Source organism: Alligator mississippiensis, chromosome 1, assembly GCF_030867095.1.
Source record: "Alligator mississippiensis isolate rAllMis1 chromosome 1, rAllMis1, whole genome shotgun sequence".
NCBI classification, from domain to species: Eukaryota; Metazoa; Chordata; order Crocodylia; family Alligatoridae; genus Alligator; species Alligator mississippiensis.
In genome coordinates, this window is record NC_081824.1 from 320,014,515 (window position 1) to 320,038,155 (window position 23,641).

The 23,641-nt window shown below is 44.0% G+C and overlaps 2 protein-coding genes across 12 annotated transcripts in view; one reads left to right on the forward strand and one right to left on the reverse strand.

The window, feature by feature from the left end:
* The window catches only part of PHKA2 (phosphorylase kinase regulatory subunit alpha 2), an 83,490-nt gene that overhangs the window by 52,301 nt on the left and 7,548 nt on the right, over positions 1 to 23,641 (forward strand). For 5 of the 7 annotated variants that reach the window (XM_014608224.3, XM_006267599.4, XM_019495036.2 and 2 more), the window contains 4 exons: positions 3,044 to 3,214; positions 6,536 to 6,589; positions 9,189 to 9,389; positions 11,048 to 13,282. In XM_014608224.3, coding sequence (XP_014463710.1) covers positions 3,044 to 3,214; positions 6,536 to 6,589; positions 9,189 to 9,389; positions 11,048 to 11,221 — 600 coding nt within the window. In that variant the 3' untranslated portion in view covers positions 11,222 to 13,282. Of the gene's footprint in view, positions 1 to 2,690; positions 2,829 to 3,043; positions 3,215 to 6,535; positions 6,590 to 9,188; positions 9,390 to 11,047; positions 13,283 to 23,641 lie in introns of those variants that run through there. The other 2 variants (XM_059720884.1, XR_001373537.3) reach the window with 2 other exon arrangements.
* The window catches only part of PPEF1 (protein phosphatase with EF-hand domain 1), a 75,853-nt gene continuing 71,504 nt past the window's right edge, over positions 19,293 to 23,641 (reverse strand). For all 5 annotated transcript variants that reach the window (XM_019495039.2, XM_014608248.3, XM_019495040.2 and 2 more), the window contains 3 exons: positions 22,601 to 22,764; positions 21,064 to 21,148; positions 19,293 to 20,644 (listed from right to left, as the gene is read on the reverse strand). In XM_019495039.2, coding sequence (XP_019350584.1) covers positions 20,451 to 20,644; positions 21,064 to 21,148; positions 22,601 to 22,764 — 443 coding nt within the window. In that variant the 3' untranslated portion in view covers positions 19,293 to 20,450. The remainder of the gene's footprint in view (positions 20,645 to 21,063; positions 21,149 to 22,600; positions 22,765 to 23,641) is intronic.

The window sequence follows — 23,641 nt, forward strand, 5'->3', positions numbered from 1 at the left end:
GTTGGCAGAAGCCTCGAAGAGGATAGTGCTGGAGGCCTGCCTTAGCTGTCCTAAACTGATGCATACATCTATGTACACACACAAACTGTACTTTGTGGTGGTGACTGCTGGCTCCCAGTATATGGAGACCAACTGTTGTGCCTCCCGAACTTCGTGGAATGTATTGTCACGGGGATACATGCATTTTTATACTTGTAGCCTATCCCATGTCCCATTTCTTCTGCATAGGAATTCTGTTGCAATGTTCCCACGCACAGAGGGACAGGACTCAGTGCCATTTTTTCAGTGCACTTAATTCATATGCAGAGTTATAAAATGAGATGTGAGTAAACAACTGGTTAGGACTGGCACAGATGAAAGAAGTAAATCTGTGTAGAGCAGTGGTGCTCAACTTGTTTCCCTGGCAAGCCAGATGGGCAGTGCCCAGCTCATCCACAGGCTGGATCCAGCCAGTGGTCCTGATCCAGCACCCAGGGCAAGCATTGCAGGCACTATCCAGCCATGAGAAGGGGGCCAGGGGATCAGGCAGTCCCAACATTGGCCTCGCCAGGGAAAGGCACTTGACCTGGCCCTGCAAGGAGGGAGAGGGCATGGCCAGGCCCCATGAGACAGAGCGGGGTATGGCCCATCTCTGTGGGGAAGGGGGCACAGCTTGGCCCTGACCAGTCACGCGGGGCTTGGGGTTTGGGAATTTGGTGGAGGGGAGGCTGGCTGTATTAATGGCCACCATTCCCCTGCTGCTAAATTTCTGGAGCCCCACAGGCCAGGTGCAATGTTTCCACGGGCCAGAGGTTGAGCAGCCCTGGCATGGAGTAATTTTTACAGCACTGGTACATCTGCATTATTCAAATGTTGAATTTGATGTCCATGTGAAGTGAAGAGGGCAAAGGCAAGGATTTTTATTTCCCCCCATTGAGTGAAATGAAAACCACTTTCTCTTTTCAGTCAAACACGGCAGGGCAAACATGACCATTCTTGTTTGGCTCCCCAGTACCACTGATGCACAGGAAGTTTAGATCACATCTGCGCCCTGGAGGGTGGGGGGTAGAGTTTTCCAGTATTTTGACTGCAGTCCTTACTCAGGCTGACTCCCACTAGCTTCACTAGCAGTTTGACTTAAAAGGGTTTCAAGATTCAGATCTCAATGAACTGCCCCCATGTGCCTGGCTCTGAGTGGCTCTACAAGAGGATACAAAGAGCTTTCCCTGGCCCGGGATAGAACGGGGCACAGTGTAGTTAAGTGATATTGTACAAGAATGTCCAGAAGATGTACGATCTCCTTGGGCTTTGGGAATGTTTCTAGATGGTGCTACAACTTTAGGTGGTAGATCACTGTCCTCTTTAATTCTGTCTTGCTGAAGCCTGCATGAGTCAATAATAGCAAAAAGATAAACAGTGATGGTTGGTGAATTTGAAGTACAAACAGGGCAGGGCATCTCTTTTCCTAAAAGAGATGTTGGCCAGTATGCACCCTTGCAGGTTTTCTGCAATAAGTGCCTCCCTGGACAAAATTACAGATTACCTATATGTCACCTGAGGCTAAGCTTGAAGGCCATATCGGGCACACCCACAGACCCTGTAATATCTTTTTTTACTCTATAGCTATTGGTGTGAATTCATAAGGTCTACAGACATGCCAGTTAGAGCTTGTAACTACCACCAAACAACTAGCTCTGGGCTAGCAGGGCCAGCAGGATTCTTAAAATTCCACAAAAGACAGACATCGTGATGCCAGCAAATCTACCATTCTGTCCTCATGTCTCCCAAGGACTAGTGTCCTGCAATGGATGTTTCCTTTCATGTGGTTTGAAGTCATACCTTCACTAGCTATAGGACACCCAAGAGAGAGATGCTTTTGCAGCTGTCAAAATGCTGGAGAAATCCCTAGTTGGAACAGCTACCCCATATGCTGTATTAGAAGTGGGGACACATGGGTGGTTTGTCAGTGATTCAAAATAAGCCTACAAATCTGTGTATCTGTTCTGTTCTGTTTAGTGTAACCTGTTTTGCATGCCTGCTTCCTTTTCTCTGTCCGCCTCCAAACCTCCATTGGGCTTACAATAAAAGTATAAAAGTATTGACCATGTTTCCATTTGTTTCAGATTGCTTTTAACATTGTTTGCCTCCACCTCTACCCCAATAAAGGCTGATCTTATAAGTGAAAGGGGGAAGGGGCGGCAAGCCTAATCAGTACTTGAAGAGAAGAACAAGAGAGGAATGGGAGGGGAGGTGTTGTAAAGACAGTACAGAGTGACTTATTTCTGTTTTCATCAGTATTATGGTGGCAGTACCACTGAGAGTTTGGTCTGTGGGGTTGCTCTATAAATACAGCCTACTGGCTGAATTCGGTCTGCAGAACCGCTCTATCTAGCCTGTTGGGCTACCAGTGAGCCACCAAGGGTTGTGGGGTGTGGGCTGCTGCAGAATTTGAGGCCTCTTGGCCCTACTGGCTATGGCTATAGGTGGCCAACTCGGCTTGCCACTGGGTGCATCTACATGAGATGTTTGTTGCTATTGCACAGTAGGGTCAGAAACAATCCGTGTGCCACCAGGACTGTGCAGTACCAGCGAGTACTGTGCAATCATTTAGTACTTGCTAAAGTGAGTACTAAATGACTGTGCAATATCAACTGTGCAGTGGGGCACATGTGTAGATGCACCCACTGACACTCTCATATCTGCTGCCACAGGACCCCTATCCCCCATCTCCACCAGACCCCATGCCACTGCTGGACCTGCTGCCAGTGACCATGTAGGCCATCCCCATGCCCTGAGCTGGGACTGGCCTGGGAGGAGACCCATAGTGTGGATCCAGCTTGGGGTCCCAGGTGAGCTTGACACCCCTGCTTTATACGGATCTTTACCTTGACTATTGGAGAAGGCTTTCGTAAGGGAACTTGATGCAGAGCATCAGGTCAAGCAATAAGGATGTTCTATCAAGATTTTCAAAATCAATCAGTAGTGTTACTCAGAAACTAGCAAAATGATGTAATATGCAAGAATTGGTGTTTGCAGTTTAACAAGTGGTCTGTCTCTCTTGCAGAAGGGCAGTAGTCCATCGTCTCCCACTAGTACTTCGTCCCTTACGGGGACTAGTGTAAATATCAGCTGGGATGATCGTCAAGGGCAGTGGCTCCGCAGAAGAAGGCTTGATGGTGCCATTAATAGAGTTCCTGTTGGGTTCTATCAAAAAGTCTGGAAAATCCTTCAGAAGGTGAGTTGATGGTAATAGAAAGTGGGAAACAAGTAGGCTGTATATAACCTTGGGTGGATAGTATTTCAGATGCATTATATGCTGTGGATTGAAGGTAGTATGATTGGAAACTAGTATTTTGTGGAAATATCTGACATACAAAAAAGCTCTACTGAAACATGTTTGCATCAGTGTATTTCTTCTAAAATTCAGCAGTAAACTGTGACTGACTGATTACATTCTGCACATCAAATTTCCATTGTTTCCTATCTTAAACTGGTCATGGTCATTGTCACTGAAGGGCGTCACACTCCAGTTCATAACTGAATGGGGAAATTGAAGAAAAAGTTGTTGCTTGCTCTTTAAAAATGTCTAAATTCTGCAAATTTTTGTGCATCTATATTCTAAAGCCAATTTGGGCTCTGCTAAAAAATAACCCCTGAAGTTATTTCTAAGTTCAATATGGTGTGGCATTTGAAACAGTGTTCCCTAAGAAGTAGTATGAAAAAGAGATCATAAACTCCCACTGACTTCAGTTTGACTATCAATTTGACTTTAAATTCTGCTGTTAGGGTCAAGAGTTTTTTACTAAACTACTCTTGCATGCTAGAAAGTAGGAATATGTGCTACATGTCCAAATAGTCCAGATATTTCACAGTTTTGAGTCCTGATAGGCTTAATCAGTGCCATGAGAAATGGAATTCTTTGTGTATTCACTGCCTGGGCTTATTAAAGTGCTACTGTTAACTTGCCTTGGTGTGAAATTTGACACGGTCTCTCACCCCATTCTCATTAATAAATTGAGCGACTGTGGCATTGATGCCTACACAGATGGATGGATCAGAAATTGGCTGATGGGGTGCACCCAGAGAGTGGTGGTGGACGGGTCATACTCGACCTGGCGGGATGTGAATAGTGGGGTCCCCCAGGGCTCGGTCCTGGGGCCTACACTGTTCAACATCTTCATCAGCAACTTGGACGAGGAGGTGGAAAACACATTGTCCAAGTTTGCTGATGACACCAAGATGTGGGGAGAGGTAGGCACACTTGAAGGGAGAGAGAGGATGCAATTAGATTTAGACAGACTACAGAAGTGGGCGGATGGTAATAGGATGGGCTTCAATGTGGATAAGTGCAGGGTGCTGCACCTGGGGAGAAGGAATCCACAGCATACATACAAGCTGGGGAGCTCCCCCCTTGTGAGCACAGAAGTGGAAAGAGATCTTGGAGTCATTGACTCCAAGATGAACATGAGCTGCCAATGCCAGACCACAGCCAGCAAAGCCAACCACACGTTGTCATGCATCCAAATATGCGTCTCAAGCCTGTCCAGAGAGGTGATACTCCCCCTCTATGTGACATTGGTCTGGCCTCAGCTAGAGTACTGTGTCCAGTTCTGGGCATCACACTTTAAGAAGGATGTGGCCTGCCTTGAGAGGGTTCAGAGGAGGGCCACTCACTTGGTTGGAGGGCAAAAGGGCAGGCCCTATGAGGAGAGGCTGAGGGACCTGAACATGTTCAGCCTCAGCAAGCGGAGGCTGAGGGGGGATTTGGTGGCTGCCTACAAACTTGTTAGGGGAGATCAGCAGCAAATAGGAAGGGTCCTATTCCCCGCAGCAGCACCTGGGGGGATGAGGATCAGTGGCCAAAAGCTGCTGGAGAACAGGTTCAGGTTAGAGATTAGGAGGCACTATTTCACTGTTAGGGTGGCTAGGATCTGGAACCAACTTCCTAGGGAAGTTGTCCTCGCTCCTACCTTGGGTAAATTCAAAAAGAGGTTGGATAAACACGTCTGGGTCCGTGTGATCCCAGCGTATGCTCCAACCAGTGGTGGGGGGTCAGACTAGATGATCTGTTTAGGTCCCTTCTGACCCCCAACTACTATGAAACTATGAAATTAAACAACACCTAAGATTACTGAACATGAGAGAAATGAGAAGTAAAATGGCTTTTCTTTGAACATGACAGCACTTCGTATAGCCAGCATGTCTCTGTTTCCATAAATAGTCAGTTATTTTCCCTGTGTCTGAGTAATTTCCATGCAGCAACAAGAGGAAGGAAACAACTGAACACGTAACTAAATTCAATTGTAAAATTGTCAATATTTGCCAGGCAATTTAATTAAAGTTAATATACCTAGCTTTTTAGGTTCCTTAGGTCTGAGTAGCTGTCTGATTGATGTCTGGCATATTAAGCCTTAAACCAATTTAAGTTTTGAACATTACCATGGAAATAGCTGGACATTAACATGCTTCCATATGTGAAAAGCTAATGCTGCCTAGCTTTCTCTGGGTGAATTTTTCTCATCTGAAGACTTTTCTGGTCCCTCTGTACAGTGTATACCATTTCTTTCTTGACCTACTTTATCTGAAAATGGTGTTTGGTCAGATTTTTTTTGAGGCTCACATGAATCCTTTTAAATCCAACCTAAATTTTTGTTTGCTCATCCTCATCTCATCACGATTCCCAAAATCCTTTTAGATCATTAATACCTGTCCTCCCATAGTTTTCCTAGGCAAGCTGTGTGTTTCTAGCTTCAGTCCTTTCCCCAAGCTTATTTTATCTGGTCCCTCAGCATTTTTGTTGCTTATTTCCAAAGAATTTTTCATTCATTGCTCTTAGGGGCTGCTAACTGCCAAGGGATCTTTTACTAGACAGAGAGTGCTTCTTATTTTTCACAGACAGCAAGTGTTTTTATTTGTTACGAACAACCCATAAGACAATATTTCAGGTTTGCCTGGGAAAACAGACAGGCAATTCCCCCCCACCCCCCAAAAAACAACTCAGGCAAGTAGTGTTTCGGTGTAAGTGCAGCATAGGGTTATTTACATTATAGCATTCAGATTTCCCCTCTCATGGTTTTTTGGTGTTGTTGCATGATTATTTCTTTGGCAAAAGTGAAACAACGTGTTTTGAGTATCATTGTTTTTAAGACTGTTTGATATCACTGAGCAACTTTTCCAGGAAAAAAAACTGACTGAAGTCAAAGGTAATGTTAATAGGTGGGGTGACCATATGTCCCGGTTTGTCTGGGACAATCCCGGATTTCACAGGCCGGTCCCAACCAGGTGGTGAAATCGCAGGGACACGAGGTACAGTCCAGTGGGGAGGTGGAGTGGCATGGTACACCAGGCAGGAAAGCGCTTTTGCTACCGCCTGCCTCGTACACCATGCTGCTCCACCTCCGCCTCTGCTGCAGCAGCACCGCTGACTTGAGAGTGGAGGAGGAGGGGGCAATGTCCTAGATTTCCTTTGGTCCCATATGGTCACCCTATCAATAGGGTTCAGGTTTGTTTTTAAGGGCCATTTTTAACCTTTATTAAATTAATGTTTTTGTTTTAGTGCCACGGGCTGTCCATTGATGGCTACGTTCTTCCTTCTTCAACTACGCAAGAGGTACAGTGAAATACTGAGGTCTTCCTAAGAATCTGACAAGCTATTTTCCTCTACAGCACAATGTGCAATGCGTTCTTCTTTGCCGTTCTTTTGTTTTAAAACACTTTAATTAAAACTAAAGTGGTAGTAATAAACTTTGAATCTTAATTAAATAGGACTGTCTGAATACTTAAGAGACTGGGATGGTAGGTTCAGATTATATTCACGATGAAATCCTGAAAATAGTCAGCCTACCTCATCAAAGCAGGACTTTCTATGTTTAGAACACATGAAGTTTGATTTTTTTTTTTTAAGTCTAATTTCTGTAGTATACCCTAAAGTGCTTTACCATCCATTTTACTTTCATCCTATTCCCTCTGTGCATTAAAAAAGACCAGTTATTTTTAACCACAGGCAGTGAGGTAAAAGCTCTGCATATCAAGTGAGTTAATAATTGCACATTCTATTTTTAGAAGCATTTTTCCTGTTTGAAATATATAAGAACAGTCCTTAATATTTAAATGTCTTCAAACCAGGCTACTATTCCATTTTCCAGGAAAGCTGTAATAGTAAAAGATCCATCTTGTTTCCTAATGCACATTAACTATGTTTCCTTTTACTGTTTTGTTACTCTTAAAGAAGGATTTACCCTGCTCAAGGTAAAATAGAGGGCAGCAAATACAAACATGAATACTGGGTTAGTAAAATGTTCTGATCTGCTGAAATTGCACAAGCTGTTTCAAATTCTATGGCTGCAATCAATACATGGAGATTTCTAACCACAAAAAATTTGATTATAGAATAATTGTGGCTGATCACAATTTTGTCTGTTTAAATGGATGCACTTTGTCTTTACACGTCTTTGTTTGGTTTGGTTTAATGCAAACAACTCGCATCCCCGTCACAAGGCACTTCTGGCAGATTTAAATATGCCATTAGCAAATGAATAGCTGTCAGTAACAGTACAAACAGTAACAAAGAAATAACCTGCAGTCATGTAAATGCCCTGGTCATCAGATTTCTATCATTCTTCTAAGCCCCAACCCTCTGTGTAGTTCTTCCCTATCACATAATCAAGGGGGAGACCTGGCAGCATGCCTGACAGGTCAACATATTTGAGCTGCTTCAGTGGAAGATCAGGTACCCAAGCCTGCCTGCGTTTGTGTTAACTGTCCATAGGGGATGCACTTTGCCCAAGACCTATTGTCAGTGCAGAACACCTATGCAACCCCTATATTTTTCTTCTTTTGGCTTTTATTTTTGTTTGGCATCCTAGTCTCTGAACTGACCCAGCTTCTCTCCACCACCACCCAAGCCACGTGTCAGCTCCTCTAAGAGTTTTGACACCATATGACATCGTTGTTCTCGGGGCATGCACAGACGTTTGCCTGGAACGGGTTCAAAAGGGGAGGGGGAGATGCTGCTCTGTAACAGTCACCTGTGCAGGAGCCTGTAGCCATGCAAATGTAGCAAACCCCTGCTTTGGATGCAGTTAAAGTTGAGGCAGTTTAGCTGGCTTCTATCCCTGTAGGTTCATGCACACATGGCAGTTAGAGCATAGCAGTTCCCATGCAGTCTTGGAGCAGCTTCCCTTCTGTGCATGCCTTCTCTGCCAGTACAATGGGGGCCAAGCCATGGGCTCATGTATTGTGGAGTCAACAGATTCATTTCTTGTCTCAATTTTTTCACTGATTGTACTGGACCAGATGATCTTGTAAGGTCCCTTCCAGTCCCTGACATCTATGAATCAGTCTCGCAGCTTTTGGAGGACAGCAGTGTTGCGCAGACGGCAGGCTGTCATTGCTTTTTGTATTTCACCAATTTAGGATATTTGAATCTTTCAGTTTAGGCAGAAAAAAATGCATGGATTTTCTGCCCACATACTCCCCCACCCCCTCCACCCCGCTTCATTGCTTCCCAGTTGTGTCCCTCCCTGGATAACACAAGGGCAGGTTTGCTGGCAGCTGCACAGGATTATTTTTCATTCTTTTGTGGTACCAGCAGCAGGGAAAGAGGATGACATTTTCTGTTGTATTGCAGCCCTTTCTTTTGTGGAAGTGCGTTCTCTAGCATGTAGACAAATGTAAATTGGATTTGTTCTTAGGCCTGTCAGACCTAATTTTACTGTTATTAGGAATTGGGCTAAATAAACCTTGCCTCCTGAGGCTACCATGTCATGTGACATCTCCATAGCTCTGCTAGAGAAATGAGGCTGTTCTCTCAGCCGCGTAGCAATTGGTGGTTATTTTTAAATCTCAACAGTACCGTTTGCTTTGTAAACAATCTATGATCCAAAAAGATGGTCACAGGAAATAACATTATGATCAAAAATGAATTTGCAAACTAAGCGGTCAGCATTTCTGTATGTAAGGTCTGTGTGTGATGGATTGCAATCGAGCGACAGTTTTCTAGAAGTCAGATAAACCTTTTGGCCTGTGAAGTCCAGGGCCTGCAAAAAGTGTTGCAAGCACTAAGCTGTATTCACACAAGCAATCTCATTTACTGCATGAGTAGCATTGAAAATATCAACATGTTTTAAAAGTCAGCAGAATCTGGGGCCTTGGCCTCTAGTGTTTGTCAGTTTTTCTTTCCACTAATTTAACCAATCTTGACTTGTCAGATGACCCCTTGTGAAATCAAGTTTGCTGTGCATGTGGAGTCCGTGCTGAATCATGTACCCCAGCCTGAGTATAGGCAGCTGCTGGTGGAAGCTATTCTTGTTCTCACACTGCTGTCGGATGTAGATGTGTCTAGCATTGGGGGCATCATCCATGTGGATCGAATAGTGCAGATGGCTAACGATCTGTTTCTTCAGGACCAGGTGGGTACTGTTACCTGAGGGCAGGGTTGGGCTATGTTTTCTGTGTGCATGAGAAATTCTCTTCCTTTTCTTTCCTCGTAAAGAACAAGTCATTTAAGCTTATTCTTGAAATACATACAGAATATTAAAACCTCTTCAATTAACAGAATTAAAGGGACACAGCCTCTCTGGGGCAGGTTTTCACAGTTGTAATGAGAAAATATTTCCTAAAGTCTTAGGGTCAGATCTTGTTCCATCTACTAGGTTTCCAAATGTGAAAGGTTTCCACCCTACTCAAGTCCCTTGGAAGTTGTCACCTAGCTACTTTTTTAACACACCTGTGTCTTATCCTTGAGAATCCACCACTAAACACTTCTTTCTGTATTAACGGTTTGTCAGGGATTTGAACAGGGTGAAACAGCATGGCTTTAAGACATTTATCTGCCTGATCAGGGGAAACACATTTTGCCCCGGCAGCCTATTGAAAATGGTTTGCTTCACAAAACCGTTCAACTCAACAAGCCACTGTTTAAGTTGAAACAAATTATTTAGTCTTATGTCACTTGAGAATGGGCAGAAAAAACACAAAGTAACCATCTAGCCTGATGGTTCCCACCCTCTTTAGACTCGAGACCTCCTTGGAAAATGCCAGCCATTAGCTTTTACTAATTTTTGGACTATGGGAAAGTAATAGAGCAAATCTTCTGTGGAAGAGAACTCCAAAAGAACACAAAAGGTCCGAGTGTTTTTGATTAAGGATTCCTATTTCAAATTTTTGGGGCCAGGTAGAGACATTACACTTTTACCAGTATAAGTGATCAGAAACTGGTCTGTACCAGTAACAGAACAGAAACTTGGCCCACATAGACTGATTTAAAAATGGCGGAACCCGATCTAAGACTTGCTGCCCACCCCCACCAAAGGGAGAATGTGCGTTCTGTTCGCTACCCATCTAAGCCAGGCCACTTACAGAAAATGTGTAATTTCAATCAATTGCACCTCAGACTTTTTAAGTATTTGTAGCTAACCTGGGTCTATCTAGTGAATCATATGTCAGTGTTTGTACGCCTAACCATGCCAATATTAAGCAGCACCCTACGGCACCTTTAAGAGGATCTTGTGGCACCCCAGGATGCCACAGCAGTCTGGTTGAGAATCACTGGTTGAGTTTCTAATGAGTTCTGGATCCAGTAGTGCAGATAAACTAGACGTTCCCCATTAGACTCAATTAATAGAGCCTGTTCTGACGCACTGTTATTACAGTGTGTCAGAGCAGCCTCCCTGCGCATGTACGGGCACACTAAGGCTCCTGCTACATGTTACATATATTAAAAAATTAACTGATTGATTGTGTAAGAAGCTTAAACTGGCCACACATGCAAAGCAATTGTTATGTCATAAAAATATCCATCCAGCTATAAGAAGAGCCAGCCCAGCTACACAGTGCTTGAAAATGTGTAACCACTCTATAGCTGGTTTCTGTCCAGCTTTCATTTAAATGCATGGCAGGGCCCTGAGTAGTATACATTGTCATCTGCTTCTGAGTAAGAAGCAAATGAAGGAAAACTGAACTGTTTTCAGTGCAGATACAGGAGTGGTCATGAGCTAGTATTATTTTGAAATCTGAGCATAGGTATCAGATTTTCCCTGCTCCTGCCTTTTTTTTCCCCCCTCCACAGAAATCATTTGGAGCAACCGAAGGCCTTCTGGAGCAAGACCTGGCCACAGGAATATGCCTCTTCTTCTACGACAGCGCTCCAAGTGGAGCGTATGGAACAATGACATACCTAACAAAGGCTGTAGCCTCATATTTACAGGACTTCCTGCCTAGCACAGGCTGCCTGATGCAATAACTTATACTACAAAATGAGGGGAAACAGTAGAGCTGAAGAAGCTCTTTTTCCTTTCCCTATTGGAAGTCGTTTTTGCAATTACTGTCTGTGCACTACCTCAGCAGTAAACACCACTCATCAGAACGTGTGAACACCAACCTGTAGGGAAAAGCCGAAGGTGAAATCTGACCTGCTTGCAGGGAGTTTGAGAGACAATACAAATAATGAGGCCTATTCTACCCAAAAAGCACACACGCAGTTCATATTAAATTGGTAGAACTGCACACCTATGCCAAGGAGAAAATAGATCACATTGAGGATAAAATGAGTAAACTGTATCACTGGCATAAATCTTCCAGAACAAGGGAAATGTATTCTTCAGTATATTGGATAGATAAGTTTTCTTTGTGTGTCCTTATGTTGATGTTGCTGTGAATGGCTAAAGCCTCCTTGGTTTGTTCAGTTTCCTGGGATGTCCCAGCATTGTGTCTAATAGAGGTAGAACCTGAGTCTGATCTGGTTGCATCTCCATGAGGAAAATGTAGTAACCTTAGTTCGGTCAAGCACGAGATCAGAGTTCTGGCTCTCCTTAAGTGGCAGCCTCTGTCTGACTAGATTGCTGCTGACTTTCATCCAACTGTAATCTCAAAGTTGAGTTTTTCCAAAGCAACAGATGCTTGTAATAATTCTGAGTAGATGAATAAATAGCTACTTGTAGATCCCAAAGGAACATTTATATTCAGGCACCCTTTCTAAATCCCTGTTTTTAAAAAAAAAAAAGCAGTCCACCATAAATGGCTTCACAGATTAGAAATACATAAGTATCCCCCTTCTATAAAATAAGATGCAAATTTAATGAAAGGAGGGGTTGGATATTTGTTGAATGTCCTTCAAGGAACCATTTGTCTAATTACCAAATGCTGCCTAGAAGCTACTGCTGTGCTCCCTACTGGGCAGACTGCCCACTGAGTGTGTTTAGCTACGTACAACCACCGTGCTTCCTCCTCCGGCCTAACCCTAGGGCGTGGGCAAAGAAGAGGCAGCAAAGATTCCCTTTGCGGGCTTCCATTTAAGGCTGAGGCTTGCCCCTAGGGGATTAACTACATGCCTGTAGGCTGAATGAGTAGCTGTTGGTTCTTGGCTAGAAGGAGAGGTGCAATTCAGAGCAGAATGATAGCTTCAGAGGAGGCAGATAAAGGTATGATTGAGTTGCTGCCAGTGCAAAGAGATGGGTCAGAACATGTCCTATATCAAAACGAGATCATGGACTAGTATGTGAGGATGGAATTTCTCCCCTTTACTTCTAGGACCTGAAGGGGAGAACCCCTCCCCCTCAAATAGTAAGGCAACTGTACTTTTATTAAAAGATTTTATTGCCTTTAGAATGGCACTTAGCAGTGAGCATAATTTTAAATGTTTATTTCTAAGTAGAAAAATTGTTGGCAAGAACTGGGAAATAAAACAGCCCAAAAAACCAAAGGAATCCAAAATCCCATTCCCCACACCCTCCAGTCTCAACCAAGCTAGACAGCACGTGTCAGGTTCACCTTCCATCCCACTCCCTCTGCCCCAAATCTGTCTGTCCTGTAAGGAACTACATCCTATTACCACTGTAGCAGTGACCTTCTGAAGAGCTGCTTCCCTGTGGGCAGGCAAGAGGGAAGCATTCAGTGTTAGAGGTACAAGAGTTGTCCCTTCCCAAGGGGCACGAATTTCTCAAAGAGCCACGAGTATTTGGCCATTTAAGAAGGGTGAGGACAAGCATCCATTCCAGATCATACATGTACCTGAGCACGTTTATTATCCAGCCACAGGAATTGTGGTTCTGTATTATTATGGGTGGGGCATGGGGTGGAGATGTGCCTATCATTATGTCATTGTTTGATTTTGGTTTTTTTATACTTGTGCTGAGAGATCAATTAGCTTCATGGTCTAAGTTCATGGGGGGAAAAAAACCTTCCTCCACTTTTAAGTAGGACAAGCTTCAAATTCAATTAGTATGCTGCGTGTTTGCTCGTGTATAAGAGACTTACAGGTACTTATTTTCTGAGGTTTCAAATAAAGATCCAGAAATTTCTGTGATTTTTAGGTTGTGCTCTGATTTTTTTATTTTTTATTTTTTTAAGATGTACAATGGTTCCCTTCAACTTTGTTTTAATTATTAGTTTACATACAGGAGAAACATTTAATGGTTTTAAATGCTGTGGATACTAAAAAGAATGCTTGAACTGTACATGTTCGTGCAGCTGAGCAGAGGTTTAAAATAATACATGAGAACCCGCAGCAAAATGTCACCATTAAATATTCAACTGCATAGGTAACCTTGAGCTCCTTCTTTATTTATAATTCATAACATGATGTGATTTAGAAATGCTTTTTGTTTTGTGTTTGTCACTTTTAGACGATCAGTACAGAGCAGTTGCTTGAAAAATGTATGTTAATTTAAGAGTCTGAGACCGTGCAGTCAAGCAGAAGGTTGATAGACAGGCTGGAGATGGTGAAGGATTTTGAAATAGAGAGAAAATGAATGATAACCCATTTGTGCTCCTAGGGCAATCACTTGTCTGTGACTTTTCCCCAGCCTCTTACTTCAAAGAACCAGGTTTAAGATCTAAACTGCTTTGTTTTTTGGAGTGGTGCAGATCTGATGAAGTTGTGAAAGCTCGCTTATATAGCACCCTATTTATAGAGGATTTGTGTGTGTGTTTAAATATTTCAGGAGTTTAAGAGACCCCTGCCAGTAATTGTTAGCTATCTGTGCTCTTGCCTGAACAAACTGAATATTTTTAGTTTACTTAGGATAAGTTAATTGGAAATAACGTGACTGGGTTGTCAGCATTTGCAGGGGACTGAAAAGTAGATGACAGTCCAGCTTTAAATCACATTTCTGGAAAATAAGCAAGAAAAGGGTAAGCAGACACACATCAAGCATCTTGGAAATAGGGGCATTCATGGAATGAAAATAGAAACAACCAAGACCCAGTGTTTTAGTTTGACAGGCTGTGCTGTTGTAAGCACAGACTGCAGCTGTCAGGAAGGAAACACCTACACTACTACTCCATCAAACCCAGACATGTCTGAAAACAGAATAAAATGGTCTGGTCTGCCGGGTTAGTCAGAATGATAAAATGTTACTAGCATTCAGTGGCTACTGTACAGTGGACTAGGTCCAGCTCTTCCAGGGTATAGCACTGAGGTGCATCTCAGTAGTCTGCACTTCCTCCTCCACTTGTAATGAGCACCTTGCATATAGGGATTCATATACAGAATCTTGTCAGACTTTTGCAGATGGTAGGAGAACACTGTAAAAGAGAGAGGGAGAGAGAACAATCTTTAACGAGTCTTATGAAATGATCAAGAAATTGTGCTCAGTACCAGTCCAGGCAGCCGTCCTTAGCAATACTGCTTGTGATTTGTTTACTTCAAGGAAGTAGAGCTTGACAAAGTTATTGACAATATACCAGACAGTCCAAGTAATGATTTTACAGCTGAGGAAGCTAAACCAGAGCAGTTTGAGTCAAATCCTCTCTCTCTCTGAAACAGTCAAAGTTGCAGTGCCTGACTTGTAGGTGCCTACCCCCTGGAGCAGAATCCATAGCTCCAATTTAAGCACCTTTGGCACCCTGTACAATGCCCAGGATAGTTAGGTGCCCCAGAATAGCATTCAACAGCACCCTGCACAGAGAGCCACATTAGCTATCCAGTAGGAAATGCTGGGGGCGGGGGTCCAAAGGTGCCTATATCACAGATAGGGACAGGATTTTGGTATCCTGTTCAGGACTGGAAAGAGGTGTAATTGAACTCTGGATCTATTCAAGGGTAGTGATGACTGAATCATATGCATGCAAGATGCATTGTATAGTGCACCCCTTCCTTGCCATCTGCCTATCTTGTGTTAGGCAAAGTTACCCCACAGTCGGGGCTTGCTGTCGGACTCTTCCATCTACACTGGTGGAAATGTCAGTGACATCAGTGTTGGCCACATAACTTACCCAGGTGGTAAATTTGCTGGGCCAGAGAGCACGTATGCAAATGTGTGCAATTCTAGCAAAAGAGCTAGAGCAGTCACAGGAAGGACCTGGACTCCAATTCCAGTTTCAAGGACTATTCTATGCATTTAATAGTAATCTTTCACTGAAGCATGGCTCAGCTTCAACAGGAGGGAGTGTGAGTTAACATTCATTGTAACGCTTAGTAAAGGCAGATATTCAGAACTAACTGCTCTTGCATTGAAATCATGTTGCAAAATGGTGGTACTAGAATAACATGGCTGCAAGCATTGAGGAAACTTATTTTACTTACATAGTTTCCTTACTACTTTTAAAATGCAGTAGATAATGGTTTGAGACTATCTGCATTTTTAGAAATCTGTGAGTATAATGCACATAATACAGAAGGGACATTATTACTCAAAATCCTTTAGCAGTTCAACTCTGCTTTCATGACATCACCTGTCCACAACCCAAGCTAAGCTCTGTTTCTACAGCTCGCAAAGTGCTTGCGTATAGCATGGCCACTCTCAAGAAGTGATTTGATTCTTCCAGGAGAGATATAAGACCTCATTTTGAAGTACAAGTTTAATACTGAATTGTTACAGGTACATTTGTCTCTGCACTGGAACAAAACAATGGACTGTATCTGAACAAGCATCGTGGCATACAGGTCATTACTGAGGGCAGAAGATGCATGCCATAGCTATTGTTCTATATAGCACTATTATATCAAGCTGTTCTGATTTTGCTTCTTGTTCTTCTAATGAAAAGAAAGTATTGCATGTTTGCAACATTTAAGACTATGATCTGCATTCACATGAGCTTGGAGCTATTTTATAAAAAAAATAAAGTTGGACAGTACTTCTGGCAAAGCATTTAGACTTACTTGATATAAGTAAACAGACTTCAGAAATGAAATGTCTCACAGCAGGGACTATTAAATTTAATGATAAAATATTTAAACGTGTGCTCGTCTCTTCCTTTCTAATGGCTTCTGTCTCTAATAGCTGTTATTCTTCAATAGAAAATTAGCTCCTTACTCCAGCTAAAATCATCGTTCAAAATGTGTTGGGAAGCTCTAGCCTAGAGAGCCTCTAATTTTGTTTTCATTACAAGATGATTATTTTTAAAAAGGACCCCCACCCCAGTGCTTTGGTAATGAATTGCACTTGGAGTTCCACCATCAGATCACAGCAAGAAACCAAAATAGGACTAGTGTCCCGGTGTTATGGGCGGAACAGGGAAAATAGGAAATGCTGGCCACGAAAGGGAAATATTGCGAGTGGTGGAAACAGAGTCGAGTGCTCTAGGTCAGGAGTGCTCAACCATTGGCCTGTGGCCTATGGCACCTTGTCATTCAGCCCATCAGGCTCTCCATGGTCTGGAAATTTGGCAGCAGGGGGGCGGTGGCACTGATGCTCTGCATACTGGATCAGGCACCTAGTCCCAGGCCAGATGGAGGTGGCATTGATACATGGGGGAAGTGCTGGCCTAATCTTGCTATATAAGACCAGCACCGGGCTCCAGGCCCAATCATAGAAAATGATAGTTGGAAGGGACTTCAGGAGGTCATCTAGTCCAACCCCCAGATCAAAGCCCCAAATATATCACTATATTTTGTCTCCAGCCCTGATGCTTGGAGAAATAATAGGCCTCATTAGGGCACAGTTAGTTATGTTCCAAGAAGACTGTTGTTTCTTGGGCTCTTAACATACGTAGCACTTGAAGAAGAAAACAATAGTTTAAACTAGGGTGCTCAGACCTTGCCTCCAGTGCCCTGTCATCCAGCCTGCAGGGCTCCACACAGGTCTGGAAATGTGGTGGCAGGCAAACCATGCCATTGTTCTACTGCAAAATTTCTGGACCCATGAGGAGCCCCAGGCCCTGCATGCTGCATCAGGTGCCCAATCCCAGTGCACGGGACTGGGTAGAGGGCAGTGTTAGGCCCTAGGAACTAATCCCCATGTGGGAGGCTGGGAGGTGGTGGCACCAGGACTTTAGGGCTGATTCTGGGGTGTGGGAGGGGGCGGCACCAATCCCCAGGAAAACTAATCCTGGTGTGTAGGGGGGTTGGAGGGGGGTGATGCCAGTCTCTGGGAGCCAATCCCAGTGTATGGGAGTGGGAGTGGGCAGTGTCAGGCCCCCAAGGGCTGCTGCTCATTCATGGGGTAGGGCAGGAGCCAGTGTCTGGCCCCAGGGCCTGATTCTGGTGGATGTGGCTCGATTCGGCTTGTGGACTGGCCCCATGCTGCTCAGCTGGTCCAAGAGACCAAAAGGTTGAGCATCACTGGTTTAAACAAGCATTTTCTAAATAACCCTCCCTATTCCAGGCAGTGCCAACAGCTGCAAGAGACACGTATGGGAATGATGCAGTTTTAAATTAGAAGTACACCATGGCTGAAGGTTGATGTATGTCTCATCTCTGGCCTGCTCACAAAGAGCTTGATCCATAACCCAGCAGACCCACGCACTACCCAATTTTCCACAGAATTTTATACATCTACAACAGTCTATCTGATATATGCTATACAGGCCCCCTCTATATGTCACATTTAAGCCACGATTAACATGTTAGCCATGGCATAAATGGGAAGGATGCTACACATGCACCCGATTTAAGGTACTAAAATGGGAAATGAACCATGTAACTGTTCCATGACTGATTTGTACGGTGTCTTAAATATACCACGTGACCACAGGCTGATGGCAGATCATTGGTTCTGGGACCCAAACCACACCAGAGTCTGGAATAGCTCCAAAGGCAATGGTCAGATGCTTGTTAATCCCATCCCAAGGCTAGGGATAGGGGTGAAAGCCAAAGGACTTCCCCCCCCCCACCAGAGACTTTAAACACTGTGCCTAGCAGCTCTGCTAGGCTGCCAGGCATGGAGGATCAGAAGCTTCCAGCAGAAGCCAAAGTGCTTTTCCTGCTGTGACCTTTAAACTCTGGGCTACTGGGCTCAGCATCTGTGCCCAGCCAGGGCTAGTGGACAGGCACCAACAGTCAGAAGATTGTCTGTGCTGATAGCCCCACATGAACGAGACCTGGGACTGGCTGAGATTGGGACCAGCAATCAAGTGACTGTCAGACCTAGTCTCCAGCCAGTCCTAGGTCTGGAACCAGACTGTCTGGCCAGGGCTGGCAGTCAGCTGATTGTTGGCTTCTCATGTGGGGCTGTGGCCCCTGGTGTGGCATGGCAGGAGGCGCTATTGTTGGAATGGGGGGGGACCAGATCCCATTGCACCAAATAAATGTGTGCCAGAAGCCTCAGACACTGATTTTTATTTCTCCATCCTCCCCCTTTCCCAAGGAAGGTAAGCAAGCAGAATTTGTTCTTGGGCTATCCCTGCTGTTTCTTGCTCATCAGCAATAGGCACCTGCAAGAGGTTTCTCCCTCTCTGGCATCAGGGCACCAATATGCAGCTGAAGTTGCCCCTTTTTCAGCTGGATGCTTGGGCTCCCCTGACACATTGGTGAGCAAGACTGCTTCCCTTCTGGGATCAGCGAGCTAAAGCTAAATCATCCTTACATGGGGTCATGAAGCTGTACTGCCTTCCTAACTGGAAGGTCCAAACAGAGGAACCTGCATAAATGTCTCTATTTCCACATCACCACCATTGTGGTACCCCGTGCGCATGCCTCTTCTCATTCTTTTGCTCTCTCAAGTCTTTGTGCAGCCAGCTGTTTTAGGATGTGGGTGCTCTTGCTGTCAGTTCTTGGTTCATTGGCTGATTCTCCATCTCTTCCCAAAGCTGTATTTCAAGTCTGACTTCTGCCTCTCTTCTTTCTTCTTCTATATGACCGTGCCTTATATTTACAGTTTTGCAATCACCTATTCCCTTTCGCTCACAATCCTGATTTCCCATCAATCACTTCTGGGGCTAAATCTCCAGGAATGTCCATGTCCATGACTGACCCAGACTTGGATCATGCTTGCTTACAGCCTTTCATTGACATCCCAATACTTACCTGTTACAGCCCTGATCCTGCAACAAATTTGCATGGTCTGAGCTTGGAACCTATGGTAGGGCTCACCGATTTCCATGGGACTCTCCGCAGAGAAGAAAGACAAAGTAGGGATACAGGGGCTTACACAGTATTTCTTTTAACATTTAGTTTATTATTTTAGTAAGGAACAAAGGGTAGTTTACTGCACAGTTAATACTGAGACCAAGGTACAGCAAAGCAATCAACCAGAAACTGTGGCGGTGCTTTTAAATAAGTCTTAATAGCTAAGACAAAGGCTTTGGCACAAAGAAAGATGCTTTCTTTTCATTTAGCATCTTTTGTGTGCATGTTTTATTGGAGAAAACACTTAGAAGTGAGCACAATATGAATGTATGTGATTTCTGTGCTACTGATTATGCATGCCCCCCATGCAGACTGGCTGAATATCTTCCAAGCCACTGGAGCTCTATGTTCCAAGCTTAAAAGCAAGCAGAGGAGCCAAGTTCCAGATTTTGCTTTCTTCTGGAAAGGGACTATGCAGTACCATATATTTTTACAGTACCTGCAATCATCTGCAACACAGCTGTCCAACTTGGAAGTTGCAAATAATATTAAGGTTGGCTTGTCTGGTATTTATTAGAATAATGTATACTGAAGCAAAGGAAAATAATATTTTGTCAAAACATCTTCATCGTCTTAAAAGCAGAATCTTTTATAGGCATATTCAACCATGGCCAAAGTGATGTTGCCCTTTGTAGTCAGCTATAATGAAAAACTTGAGGGGAAATACAAAGTGTAAAAATCACTAGACAACTCCTTTCAGGGTGCTCAATACTGCTTATTAATTGTCTGCAATGATTGGTCATGCACCACAAGAAACATTTCTTCCCAACCTCCCAAGGCTTTAGGTGGTATTTTGGCAGTGATCACAGACCTCTATGGCCACAGAAACAGGGACTGGAGTCAAACTTAGGTTGTTAATATGGCAGTGAAACACTCTACTAGCAGGAAACAAACCCGCCCCCTTAAGAAGGTAATTAATGTTTTCTCTTCTTTCATTTCTTCCTTTTCCTCATTAGTGTTTTCAAGCTTGGCAACTGTCCACAATCTACAACTGACTTGAGTAATAACTTGTCCAACCAGAACCAGGCTTCTAGTTATCTACCCCATATGTTTACCAGGCTGTCTTACAAGAACAAGCAGTCCATTATTTTCCAGCCAGAAATTAGGTATCTCAGCACAGCATTAGACCAGTGGCAAGCATGCCGGCAAGCTCCTGACAAGAACTCCTCAGGGGAATTCTGCTCTTTCACTGGTTCTTTCTCTTTTCAAACTTATGAACCACATGAAACGCCTCTAAAAATTCATTGAAATCAATGCTGCCATCTTTGTTGAAGTCTATGGCATGGGCGAGCTTGTTAATGGCTTCATCATCTATGTTGATGTTCAGATGAGAGCTAAAGAACCTCCATGTTTGGCGAAACTCCTCAATGGAGATCAGACCTGCAAAAAATAGATGAAAGTAAAGGTGCTCAGCACAGCTCACCCCATCTCTACTAAAAAAGCTACCTACCTGCCACTAACTCAAAGTATTTGCTGTTTGATGGCTGCAATGCACACACTGCTTTTGCATCAGATCAGAGGAGGGGGAATGTGACAAAAAAAGCATAACCAAAAAATGGTGAATCTACCTCTGGGGAGGGGAATTACACAGAAGCATCTTCTGGGTTTGGGCTACATTCTGGCCCTTACACAGGACACAGTCTATGTGCTTAACTGTGTTTTAAATAAACCAGAAAAAAATCACATTTGGTTCTCATGTACTTGGAAGGCTAAGAGGAAGGAGCAAAAATAAAGCCAAAACAGTAGAGAGCAATAATTAACAGACCTGCAGTCATTAGGAAGCAGTTACTCTGAAGTACCTGAACGATCTTTGTCAATGATGTTGAAGATTGTCTCCAAATCATTTCTGTATCTGCAAAAGGTTTCCACCAATGCTGGTTGAACCTGGTTTGGAAATTGCAAAACATAGATCATACCTCAGTATAAGTTAGTCTAATGAGCAGGACACACAAGACAAATTAGACCACTAATACACAAAGTGATCATTATTAACTTATTGAAGTATTCCATTTTTCAAGCAGAGATTCCAATGCGTGATTTCCACCCCTTCAGTAACCCTGCCCCAAACAAAGTATAGCCCAAGTCCAATTCCACTTTTAGATGTGTAAATAGCATTTACATGGCTCATTTTTAAGTGGTGTTTTAGGCCACTTAGATTTAAGATGGTGCTTCCTACTGGAAAAGCATGCAACTCCATATACTTCAACAAAAAAATCAAGGAGGGTGCCTAGCTCTTAATCCAACAGCCTAGTTATTACGGCACTTGCCATGGGAGTGAGATCCAGGTCCATCTTATGGTTGAACCTTTCTCTCTCACTTTCTAGCATAGTTTGGACATTGTCAAGGCATTCACCCCTCCTCTAACCTGGCCTATTGAGCTGTCAACAGGGGAAGACATGGGATACCAGAAAAAGAGCAAACTAGAGGGATTGTGGCTCAGTGGGGCAGCTTCAAGAGGAGAGCTAGAAGGTGACTAGCCCAGGGCACATTCCTGGGAAGTGGGAGATGCAGGTTCAAAATGCTTCTGGATAAGAGAGTAGAACCTGGGTCTCCCCCTCTCATGCCCTAACTGCCAGGATAGCAGGACAAAAGGTGAAAGGGCCTCTTCCTCCCTCTCATGGTTTACCTGGGACTAATATGTCTGGGTCTTGCCTAGAATGTCTGTCCCAACCTGGGTGGAACAGAATCACAACAAAGTGTAAATGGCCACACCTTGTGAGTTGTGCAAGGGGCAACAGGATCAAAAATGTATATAGCTGGTTTAAAACATCACTTATGTGGTGAAAGTTTGTTGCATGATACATACCTGCTAAAAACAAGTTGGATATGGGCCTATGAGGCTCTCGGTTCCAGGATACGTAACAGCTGGGTGGGTAAGATGACCCATGGGATGAGTCTTTCACACCTGCTATCAGTCATAATTTCTGAACAAACTAATAAACTTTTGGCAGCGCCTGCACATTACAAACATACTCACCTTAGACCTGAACCTTGCATGTCAGAACAGTTCCCCTCTCCTCACCTTCTTAGAAAAAGTGAGAAACAACTAAGTGCCAGACTTCCAAAATATGCTTAGCACTCAAGAGCTCCCCTTTCCTCACTTTTTGGAACACACAAGATTTTAGAAGAGCTCAGCTTGCATTTAGGCCTCTCAAAGCATTTCTGAGGCACTGACCCTCTCATTTCTCAGACCAGAATGGAAACGGAGCTCTTCCGAAAACCTGGCCCCACATGTGGGTGCTACATGCTTTACAAAAAAAAAAAATGTCCTCTAAGTCTCCAGTCTCAAAAGCCACAGAGCTGACAAGCCACAGAGCTGAACCTTTTCCTCTTTACCTCTTTCAGAGGTTGCTCTATTTCCAAATCATCGAAACATGAAAGATAGTCAACTCTTTCATCTGAGCCAAGCTGCACCAATCGAGAGCGCAGTGTCCTCCAAGGAAGATCCAGATGCAAGACAGATTCCATTGCCAAGGCCCACTCACCGACAGAAATATACCCTGTCAAAGTGGACCACATGTATAGTTATAAAGTATACGTGCCTCCTACTAGCACATCTCTGTTGTTTTTAAAAGGGCTATAACAATGTCTCAAATACGGATGTCAAATTCAAAGTGGCCTGTGGGCCATATTCCCTGCTTTTTTGCCTGCAGGCCAAACCCATTTGGTGGAGGTGGACTCTGCCTGCCACTGCACCAGGGTTGCCAGAGGTCCAGCACTTCCTGAGGCTCCAGCAGCTGCAATGAGAAGCCCTGCCACTCAGGGCAGGTGTCAGAGTGGTTCCCACCACAGCTGCAGCTCACCCCCATTGCCAAGTGCCACTGTTTCTCAAAGTCAGCAGCCGGTTGAGGCTGAAGTAGGCACTACTCCAATACCTCCCTCCAGGGGTGGATCAAGAGCAGATGCAGTGGTACTACTGCACTCCCCTGTTTCTGACCATGGGGCAAGATCAGCAGCCTGGACAGTTTTACGTCCCAATGGAGATAAGAATCCACCCCCTTCCCTTCCCCTCCAGGTTCAGAGGCACATCCCCTTCCCTCCCATTCCTCTCTTCCCCACCTGCCACTGCTGAAACCCTGCTGTTGCCTGGGGTGAAGGAAGTTCATGTCCTCACCTAGAAGAAAGAACGTCCCTGAGCCAGGGATATTCTTCAGATTGCATCAGCTAAGGAAACTGCTCAGTGGTTGCAAGTTGTGATAAACAGTCTTACAAGCCACCAGTATTAATTCCTAACTCCTATACTTAAACTGCACCTCCATGATTCTGTGAAGAAACTGAAGAAAATGCACCCAATCTCTGATAATTTAATCCCAACAGGAAAAAATCCTTGTCCCCTACACAGGAAAGAAGTCAGCATATTGAAAAGCATGGCTTTTG